This window comes from Lepeophtheirus salmonis, chromosome 7, assembly GCF_016086655.4.
Source record: "Lepeophtheirus salmonis chromosome 7, UVic_Lsal_1.4, whole genome shotgun sequence".
NCBI classification, from domain to species: Eukaryota; Metazoa; Arthropoda; class Copepoda; order Siphonostomatoida; family Caligidae; genus Lepeophtheirus; species Lepeophtheirus salmonis.
Genome location: NC_052137.2, coordinates 20518159 through 20530182, shown reverse-complemented (window position 1 = coordinate 20530182; position 12024 = coordinate 20518159). Strand labels below are relative to the sequence as shown.

Genomic DNA, 12024 nt, shown 5'->3' with positions numbered 1-12024 from the left:
AAGACATTTAGAGGTAAAATTATTCGATTTTCATCAAGATAAAGTTTGATTCACGAGGTCAAATCGTCATGATATAAGTTTATGACCCCAAAACGAGGTAATATAAAATTAAGTGGGGAACAAAACTTTTTATATATTTTTAGTGTGGACCACATTTAAAAAAAAAAATTGCAAAAATAAATAAGGAGCTTCATATTAAGGAAACTAATTATCTGATTGCAAAAAAAAAAAACTAAAAAAAAAACTTGCAAGTATATATGTACTATATTTCAACAAATTTTGAGATTATCTGATAATTTTTTTTGGAGCAATTTGAAGTGGGATGCCCCAAGTAGATAAATATTTACTAATATTTATAAGTTGAAGTTTGTCTGTCTATCTATCTATTTGTCTCTCTGGTGAGAACTCATTTTTAATAAGTAGTGTCTGTAGTGATTGTAATATTAAAAAAAAATGGGAAGTACATGCATTATAAAATAATAAATGTAACATTAGATGAGTATTGCTTAGAAGCGTGTGTTCTTTCGGCACCCAAAATTAAAGAAGAAAAGAAAAAGGGAGTACATATATTTATTGGTTTGTAGGTTACAAGTTTTTGTTGTTGTTGGCAACTGGAACCATGATTTTTATATTTTCTTGAGCTATTACTATTATTTTTTTCATTCTTGGCAAAAGAAAATCTAAGTATAAAGTAAACACATCTGAGTTTGCCCTTTGAAAGCTTAGAGTAACACAGAGGGTTTGCTGGGAAGTTATATTCTATATTAATAAAGCAAACTTTGTCTTTTCTTCGACGCCCAACAGCTCCATGAAACGTTCGGTACTACCCCTAGTAACTTAGTGAAGGAAACGATTTTAGACAAATGTACACAAAATAGACGAAATGACATGACGAGTAACAAACGATATTTATCAACCCCAAAATCAAGAATTCTTCTTTTTAATTCAATGGTGTAGTGTTTTGATATTTATTGGTTTGCTACAACATCATCAACTCTTATCCACTTTTGTTCAGTGTTTGATTTGTCTGATATTTACACTTAACAAGTGTTTTGAATACCGATTTTTTTGTACAAAATATGGTCAAGTAGTGGGTATGTCCCAATTTTTATAGAAAAAATAGTCAAACAATTGCAATGAATGACAACATTTGATAACTAAAACCAACTAAGACATTTTTTTATTACGATGAAAAGTTGAGAAAACAATGTTTAACTGTATTCAAATGATAATATTGAATGGCCATATATTTAAAAGTGTTTAAGTGTATATTAAGTTTCAAGAGTAGAAAAACATAAAAAATCGAATAATTATAATAATTTAGGTGCATATCAATAATACACATTAACGTTTATTTATTCTAATTTGGTGGTCATGCCTATGTATATGGATTATCATTTATAAAACCAGCTAGTATTGAAAATAGAGAAGTGTAGATTGCTTGAGGACACTGGTGTTGCATAGGTTCACATTTACTCTTGTGTTCATTAATGTATGATTACTTTTTTTTATATATTTTTAAATCAAGACAAAAAAAATATAAGTAAATGTAGTATAACAGCTGATATTAACTTAAATCGACACTGAGCACAGAAAACATGAAGGAAAAGGGTAGTATACTAGTTGATTTTTAGAAAATTACTACATTGGTATACTTCCCTTTTGTATTATTAATTATGAATACAGAGCTCACGAAATCACCATACCGGCAATATATACTTTTTCATTTAGGTTTCTAAAATTTTATAATTCGTGACCGACAGACTAACAGTTCATTTCATTTCAAGCTACCGAAACCTTTAAAAGTTCCTTGCCAGCAGAGCTACTAAAGATTTTTGAAATTTGGAAGCTCTAGAATATGCAAATAGTATTAAGTTTCCTTAATCTTTGATAAAATATCCAACTAAGTAATCTCTCTATTAATTAAGATACATTGAATGGTTGGATTAATTATTATATATCGGTTTTAATAAAAATAAATGCATTTGTATGTGTACCTATATCATTTGTTAGAGTGATGAAAGTGTTTATATGTAAATTAATCCATTTAAAGGTTGACATATTGAAATAATATTTATAGCCGTGTTTCATACAGGTTGAACCTAAAAAATGTAAATAATCAATTACATATAACTTTTTGGTTTCTATAATTATAAGTCTAAAATTTTGTTTAAATACTACTGTAAATTGTATTTATAGGGGAAAAGTATACTCAAAATGGTGGCAATCGACTGAGTCATATATTCAACAGATTAAATAGACACAAATATTAATGCTTGAATATAAAAAACTTTCTTCCAAAAGAATATTTGAAACGACTTAGAGAGTTGAATGAGGACGCATATGGTCTTGAGAAATAAGTGTCTATCTTTCAGAAAAATAGAAATCAACAAGCTCAGAATATTCTTGTGAAAATCAATTTACTAGAAGCAAAGGAGATCTTCACATATATGTTATCTGGAAAACGGCACGGACCACGAAAGAAACTGGTAAAAGACAAAACCATATTTGTTCAGAATCGGATTTTAATTTGTACATCAAGGATCATGTGAAAGAAGTCAAGTCACAGGGTTTTAGTGGAATTACTTTTGCCTTTTTTAAACATTTCTGCAACCAAACGGCGAAGATAGCAGCACTAATAGCTGAGGAAATAAGGAAAACAGGAGATACACCTTTTATTCTGTAACGAGGAATTATTACCTTTATACCAAAATCTGACAGTAAGCCAGCCGATCCAAGAAGTTTCCGTTCGATAACCCTGTTGGAGGTCGTGTACAAAATAATACCTGGTATCATTAGACAAAAGATGATGCCTCACTTATCAAAAATAATTCTTGAAAAGCAAGTGGGTTTCATACATAAGCGACACATTTACGATATTACAGTGAACACAAATAGAATTATTAAAAATGCTAAGTCGAAGGAAGGATATAATGCAATGATTGCAGTTGATATCCAGAAGGCTTTTGATACAATAAGTTTTTTCACAGCCTGGTTTTAAGACAAATTGAAAAAAAAGCACTTTAGTAATTACATATATAACATGATAAGAAGCTTTTTTTCAAATGCTGCCTCCTTTCTCTATAGCGTCTTCTCAAAAGAAATAAGTTGTAAGAGGGGTGTCCACCAAGGAGATCCCCTATCTACATAACTTTTTAATTTGTCACTTGTACCCCATGGACAAAGTAAAAAACAATCAAATGTTTGGAATCAATTTTGGAGGGAAGAAAGTTTCATGTCAATTTAACGCAGATGACAACTATATTTTTTTAGAATGCGCTTCAGAAGAGGAACTGAAGAATAAAGCAAGGCTATGCCTGAGACTGTACGAACGTTTTAAAAAGATATCAGGTTTTGATATTAACAAAGATAAAACAAAAATCCTTGATATTGGTTCCAATAAGTGTAAATTGAAATCTGGATATGAGGTCGTCGACCATATAAAACAGTTAGGGATAACATTCTCAAGTCTAGGAAAATACTCGAAATATTTAATGGAAAAGATGAGAAAGATTGAATGCAAAGCAAAAATAATCAAAGCTGCCAATATGAACTTCTCCATGAGGGTATGCTAGTAGAACTTTTATGTGAACTCAGAGTTCATATACTACCTACTAGAGAGACTGGAGAGGTATCCTCAGTATTGGAAAAAGTTTCCGAAGTATAAGAAAATTTTTATTTCCTGGAAAAAATTTAAAAAATTGGAACTTCGTAAAAGTATAGGCAGTTTTGGGCTCAATTCTCCAGAGAGAATAATTGCAAAGATCTTTTTTAAAAATTTTTCTACGAATTTCACAAGAGGATGGGCCTTGGGTGCATATTTTAAAAACAAACATGATTTTAGACTAATTTTATTTGGTTCCGAAAACATTTTTTTATCGTCGGGATTGGAAGACGAGGACATTCTGTTCTTTGGAAGAAACCTTTATAGTGGCCAAAAAGTGCAGGAAGGCGATTTTCCTTTGTTTGTGAGGGTGGGGGAGATTTTGGCAAAGACGAGAGGAAGAAAGAGCACGGGAGTAGATAAGAGGGCAGCAGTTAAAAAGAAGGTGATACTGGAAGAAATCATCGAAGATCTTGTGGCCAAATTAAAGGAAGACGGGCATAATAAACTCATAGCCTATCAAATTGCGATAATACTAAACAAGCCGAATATCAATATTTTAAAAAAATCGACAACATCTTTTAATGTATTCCTACCAAGAGCTTTAGCAAAGGCTGAGAGATTTTTAAAGTTTAAAAGATTTTACGATAATAAGACTGTGTCATGTGCGTTATTTAGATTGCAATGCACAGGACTTGAGGGCAAAGACGGAAAGGAAAAAGTCTTTAATTTTTTTATCTTTAAAAAGAGTAGATACAAGCTCCATATAAACTGCAAGACACTTTTATGCAATAATTTTATTGGAAAAACCAAGGAGTAAAGACTTAAATTTTGTGAAATCGACACGCATCTTTATATTTATACGTCGTGTGAAATTACGAAAGACTAAAGGCAAATTGCATCTAACATCTTTGCAAAAATTAAGGGTAAGGGTATGGACTTTCCTTTTCGGACCTATGGAAGGAGGAAGGGAGGCGGCCATAGCAAGGAATTTATTAGTTTTAATTAGAAAAATCAATAATGATTAATAAGATGGATGGATGTACGAGAACTTTGGAGCCGCTGAAATGTTGCCTGGCTTTTTATCTCATATTAATTGGATATTTTAATGAAGGGATAGGCTTCCTAATTGACCACCCAATTTTACAAAGCTTCTTAAAAAAACAATAATTTGGTTCAAAGAATTATAGAAGAAGTACAGAATCATCCCAACGAGGAAGTTTTTAACGCCTGTTTTATAGTTCAAAAAGCTATCTTATGTTCTATTAATTATTAAATTTTTTTTTTTTTTTTTTTAAATATATTTGTAAAGGTGGCTGGAACATTGGGATGAATTTAAAAAAATGACATTTTAAAGAAATTATAGCCTTGTGTCTGTCTTGAGTCAAGGTATTACATGAGATACGTACAACCTGCAACAAAATGTTGCCCCATTCCCTATTTAGGGAGGCTTCTAGTGCATGCATAGTTTGAATGAGTCTTCTTGTAGACCCTGTTCTCCTTAATGAGGCAGAGTCCAAGATCCATCTGATTTAAATTTGGAATATATCGAAGTCAATAGTTGCAGCTCTAAAAACTTTAAAGGTGAGTACCGTATAACCTCTAAGTCACATTGGATGTGTCAGTAGGAGAAACTTATTCGAAGGTAAACTTAATTTATTAAAGTGGGAATTCGCCCATGTCTGTAGAACTTATCTTAGATGGTACTCATGTATTCAATCATGTTACTTCAGACCCTAACTGGATCGGTTGATGACATTTATATCATTGACTCTGGTTTTTGCTTCCAGTAGATTATACCGTGTGAATCAGATCCTTTTTTCTGCAAAAACCTATATTTAAAAAATATTAGGAGACGTACCACACCTCATCAATTTGATGAATTTCTGCTTCTTTTTACTTTTTTTTTCGTAAATAGAGGATCACCAACAAATGTTTTGTGCAAACTTTGTTGCCAATAGATTAAAAATTAATGTAATCACAATTTTTTTTAAGTTGCACTTAAACTTCTATGAGTTGTATAATTACAACCATCTTTACAGAATTTATAGTTCACCTTGTATATTTAATAAAATCCACTATTCCTTATAATATCGATAAAATATATTAAACTAGGTTTAGTTCATACACGATCTTAAAGATGAAATTGACTTATATCAATAAACTTTCCTGAATGTCGTAAATATGTCAAAAGAATTCCAGATTAAATTTTTTACAATACGATTCTTAATTTAGTTTGAGCGAAAGGAATTTAGAAATTGAATGGATTATATGTCAATAAATAAAAGATTTTTAAGTAAATAATCAATATTTGAAACTTTTATCGAGTGGTTTGAAATAAGCCAGAAATAATTAAAAGCATTGACATTATATAAGGAAGATAAACAACGAATGTAAATACATTCTATTGTAAGCAACTATAATGATGTCATATCTTCACTTAACTTATTAAAAATGTATCAGTTTTCATTGTAATAAAAATGAAGGGAGACAATGATTTTAAACACATATTTTCTTCAAATTTATTACCGTGTGACAGCAAATCGAAGAAAGATCTTTAAAGCTTGTTTTAGATAAAAATGGTAAATTTTTGAGGTTTTGTAGAGCTGAAGTCTTAAAGTTCAGAATTTCAGATTTCAATTAATATTTTTTTTTATTAAATCAGACAACAACTAGTTATTGAAATGGAAGCAAAAATACAATTAGTTGCTGACTTGCTCTGTGCCGAAATACCAGTGCCCTCCATTTTGAGATTGTCCTTTGCAGAAAGACACTTGTTTATGATGTAAAAAAAAGATTAAAGATGGTAATCAAGAGAGGAAGCCAGGGAGTGGACGGAAAAAAAAATTGAGGACTGAGGAGTTTTTGGAGCAATTGGGCCAAACTATCGAAGACAATCAAACAAAGTCAATGCATCAACTTTCCGAGGAGTTGAGTGTCTCAGAGGCCACTGTACGTAGAGCGGTGGGAAACATTTGTATGACTTTATATGCCAGAAGGAAACGCCACCTATTTACTGAATCGTACAAAATCAGCAGACTGGATAAGAGAAAACAGTCATTGATTGGCCATTCCACTTTTGGCCCCATCCTCTCCTGAGTGTGCTCTCTTATATGTTTGAATCTGAGGCTATGTCGAAAGTAGACCCAGTGACAACTCCTACCCGTCTGTCAACGCCTTCAAAGCTCCTGCTGAGTAGAAATGGCTGCCATGCCGAACAACTATCTATGGAGGGTCTGCAGAGCCATCAGGGGCAAAATTTAGCCCATGGTTCAGGCAGAAGGTGGTCATTTTGGGAAATAAAAGCTGAATATGTAAATAGTTAATTGTAATACTAAAGATTTTCACTACCACCAACCCTGCAGCCTCCACAAGGCCTTGGAGCTAGCTTGTTTATTTTTCCTCAAAGGATTTGCTGACAACCGCTGTATCTTTAAACTTTCATAAATTTTCATATGTTAATAATTCATGGTTAAACTTATTAAAGTTCGTAGTTCATAATTAAGTGATTTAATCATAATTTTAACTAGATATTCATCATGTAATTAAAACATAATATTTTTTTTTGTTCAATTAACTTAAATAATAACTATTAATTATAAATTTAATATATTTCATTAAAGACAATTATAAAAATAACTTTGAATGATTGAACGTTTAAAAAAAGAAACTTATACAATAGATGAAGTCATGTTGTCATATTTCCTTATTTTGTTCGAAGAATATACTTTGTTAATTCATTCAAAAGAATTATGGCTGTAATATATATCATATGGGAAAACAAAGACTTTAATTTTTGAAAAATGTAGTGATCGTAAAGATTTTTTTAGTCCACTGGGGGAGTTTGAGTATCCTTGAATATTATTCTATACCTAACAACGTAGCCTCTATGAATTGATTCTTACAACTGAATTAACAAGGTTTATTTTAGAAAAGGAAGAAAATGCCACGAGAGAAAATGATAAAGTGAGGTTGGGTTGGATGGAAAAAAATGTATAAGTAAGATTAGGAATCTACTCAAGCTAACAGCTGTGTTTAGCCTGTTAGCTTCAAAGGTTTAGACTATTATAACGGTCTCTTAGAGATGATTTACGGCTTATTATTAGTACATATATAATTATTTGCATGTAATTTCAAAAATTGATGGGAGTAAGTAATTTAAGTATTATAGGAAGCGATTAGATGAGAAATCAGATTTAAGAAACATTTGCTCATTTCTAGTTCTTATAATATTCATTTTTTTTTTTTGTATCCAGCCTATAAATTTAATAGTTTTATTTGACTATTTTAACTAAAAATGTAAAAAAAGTAATAAATATATCAAATGACCTAAGTCTAAATAGTGATTGTCGACTAGTATTTCTGCCATACGCCAGATTAAAAAAAATGGTGGATATAACTAATTTCCAGAAAAAATGATAATGTCTTCCAGCATATATTAAATTCATATAATCTTTTAGCTATTAAATAGTGTAGACTTAATCTTATATTTCTATATAGAAGACTCTTTAATAAATAGTAAGCATAATAAAATATTCCCATAATTCTACCAAAATAAATGAAACATTCGTCCACAAATCCTAGAACGGACTAAAGCCTTAACTAAATTGGTCTAAAATATTTAATGCAACTACATACCTATATATACAGTACGGACTATAAAGTATAAAGGCAACGAATAGAGCAATTAGGAATTATTTTTGTCTCGAATAAATTATCTTCGTGCGTATAATAACTCTACTAAATAATCTAACATTAAATTAATTCGTCCTCTACACATTTGTTAATACATACATATAAAATTAAGCTTATTGAAAGTATTAAATGTTGTTTAAAAGATACGTATTTAATATAAGCTTGAATATAGATTTTATTCTTAAAAATTAATTAACTTCTTGAACCTTTCAAAAATATTTATTAAAAAGTGCATTGAAAATGGTTTTTTAAGATCATATTGTTAAATAAATATATTTATTACAAGGGGAAGACACATAAAATTATTGTTTAATGATTTAGGAGTAGAGTCAATTTTTGTCGCTTACCCTTGAGGTTGTGCCAATTTGTGTGTAACGAGATTCAGGCAAAAAATTAATTTCGGATGAAGAATTAAATGTCCAATGAAATCGAAGGTTATTGGACGGCTCTGAGTTGACTGAGCAATTAATTGATGCAATCTCACCATGTGCAATACCATAAACCATTTTTTGGTCATCAGCACAAACAGGTTTATCTAAAAAAATATAATTTTAAATATTAGAAATGCAGATTATAGCAGTGTGTGATTTTTTGCTTTTTACAATATGTGCTTGTACGTATTTAAATGTTGCTTGATGTTCACTTTTAATCCATATGAAGAAAAGAAAGACACTTCAATTATTTAGGGATTTGAGAATATGTCCAATTTTGTCAAAAAGATTCGAAGGAAAGAGAAAACAACTTGGTTGAAAGAAGAAAAAAAAAAAAGTATTTATCTAAATTATATTAACTAATTAATACACCCTCGATAAAAAGTATTAAAAATAGAGCTTTTGGATAAATAGAACTATAATTGATCTCAATAAAAACTCGATCCTTAATAATGACGCTAGTGAAAAGATGAACATAGCGCAAATAAACTCCTTTCATCCAACAATAATAATTAACAATTGATAATTCTTTCCCGATTGATATCTTTTTCACCTCTTTCCTAAGAGTCTCTTTAAAGTTTAAGACCTGTGTATTATCAATTGATATATATCAGGGGTTTGCAATTGATTTATATTTTTGGATAAAAAAATTACGCCACTAATGGCCCAGCTCCTAGTTTATTGTCAATTTAAATTCTAGGAGTCTTTTGTTCCAAAAAATACTCAAGCACAGGAAATTGGTAACCTATATATTTATTCGAGGTACCAAATAGAAGGTGTCTAGTAGAACTGGCAAGAATTTTAAAAATAATAATGATAATGTCTTCATCTTAATTCCACAATCTAGTATTAACGGCGTCAAGCCACCCAGAAAAGTTCAAAATAGATACTTTGATAACTAAAATACAGACACACATGTACATGACAAGAACTAGTAAAAAGGAAATATCTCGAGAGATATAGAAGATGGTCAAAAATTCAATATCAATTATCGAGAATTTTGATGAAAGTGGAATACTGATTAAATGTATATAGAATTTGAAGGGAAATGAGTCTGCCGAATGAAAGGAGGGATCAATATAATAGAAGGTAAGATTATATGTCATAATTCAAAATAATGTTTTTTTAAATTTGTTATAGTTTTGTTAAATAGTAATTCTATAAACATTTTTATTAGTTGAATTGTTAATTATTGTTTAATTATTTATTCCATTATTATGGATAAAATAATATTTTAATTGATAATAATTTATTTCACATAAATAAAAACTATTTGAGGTTGTCCTACACTATATTTTTTATAATATACAAAGTAAATAACATTATACATTATGTATTAAGAATGATTGTAGTATTGATAGAGAACTTGATTAAAAGTCCCATAAAATACTATTTTTTTAAATTGTTTAAATTGTTTTGGAATTTCAAGGGTAAAAACTACTACTAACACTAATGAATTACTTTCAATAAGAACCTTACATTAAAGTACATTAATTATGTTTTCTAAAAAAAACTTTGAAAACACGGAAATAATTTTGTTAAATTTACATAAATATTGTATTAAAGGCACATTTTTTCGCTATAAAAAACGTAAATCGACTTCTTTTTTTTTTTTTACTTTACTGATGATATTTTAAGCTATTTGTTTTTTGAAGGATAAAGAAAATAAAATATATTTAAATAATTAAAGTTTCACAAATTCTTCTTTCTTTTGATACAAGTTTCTATTTGAGACCTTATTATTTAGTGTAAGATTTAAGAAATTAGTATGAAATCAAATTAAGAAAGAATAATTTAAATCAAAAAGTAAGAATATAATTAACTATAAAGTAATCCAAGAAATAATTTTTATGCTTATAAAGCAGGAAATTTATTTATTTCAATGCATATTTATAGCATTATTATCCTTTTTTCTTACAACATATAAGGATATTTTAAATAAAAATAATCCTTATTTTATCTTGATTTAATCTTATTTATTTCTATTTGAAAATGATACTAGGAAAGTTGCCCAATTAGGAATATTTCGGAAGGAGGAAAATTGAACAAGGCATAATATTATTACCAAAAATCCTAATTTTTGTTCGGATTGTACATACTAAGTATATAGTCACTAAATTTATAAAACTATTGAAATTTGAATAGATTATTTACATTTTGGGTTTATTTTTTATATTAATTATATCTTTGCACTATGACGTTATTTGAAAAATTTTAATAGTCGTATGTTAAATATATCACTTCTACTAAGAAGGATAATTTTTATATTTTGTAAACACTAAATGAAGGTAGATCTTTATACTTATATTTTGATTATCGCCGCTGGTCGAAAAAAAATAAAAATACATTTAAGTAAGAGAGACAGTAAGAATAGAAGAAGCACTACTAATTAGTTAAAGAGAAGCCACAATCTTTCTTCTTCTATTGTTCCAAAAAAGTGTATTCAAAAAGTAAGGTAACTTTGATTTTTAGGAAAAAGTATTTATATATTCATCAATATTCAAAGTAGTTCAAAGTTTTTTGTTGTTTTTTTGCCCAAAAAATCTTTCGGGAGCAAAGATGAGTAAGTAGGGGAGTTATCATGATACAAAAACTAAATTGTTTTACGGACGTTTTCTTCGTTCCGCTTCTCACAAGCGGCACATATCAAGACCATATGGTAAGAATTCCTGATGCACTACGCCACGGTATTCGAAAAAAAAAGTTGATCGACTTTTTTAAAGAGACAGTGCTGTATTTGGTCTTGGCTCAGCTGGGCCAGTTGAATTTTCGTTGGCAACAAATTGTCAAACAAAACTGGGCATACTTGCCTTAAATAGGAGGATTAGAATACTTCCTATTAAGCATTGAAATAAAGCGGAAAAAACGAAACTTTGTATCCACAACCTATTTTTCCATATTAGAAGAATATTGTTTTGTATATACAATATACATATATAATTCCTTTAGCTACAGTTTATTACTTTTAACTTAACCATTAAGTATATATATTAATAAATACAAGATTTATAAATATATCACCTTAATTTGACTAAATCCATATATTGAATATAAATATTCAACAAAAATTAGTTTAACTACAAATTTTATTAAGACTTTCTATAATATTTAAAATTCCATATAACGAATACGTGTTTAAATAAATGAGAGTTTTAATTATTTTTTTTAAAGGATTTAAAAGAATGATATATAAAATGCAAAACATAAATATATTTATGTTTTAAAAGTAACAAGTTTCTAACTATTAGAGTATTTAGTATTTTTACACTAAATGGTGCTTAAAAATATTCTGTG

At 29.0% G+C, this 12024-nt stretch overlaps 1 protein-coding gene across 2 annotated transcripts in view; it reads right to left on the bottom strand.

Moving 5' to 3' along the window:
* LOC121121708 (neural cell adhesion molecule 2) overlaps positions 1-12024 on the bottom strand; it is a 262790-nt gene that overhangs the window by 50923 nt on the left and 199843 nt on the right. For both annotated transcript variants that reach the window (XM_040716676.2, XM_071889853.1), the window contains one exon: positions 8647-8834. In XM_040716676.2, the coding sequence (XP_040572610.1) occupies positions 8647-8834 (188 nt within the window). The remainder of the gene's footprint in view (positions 1-8646; positions 8835-12024) is intronic.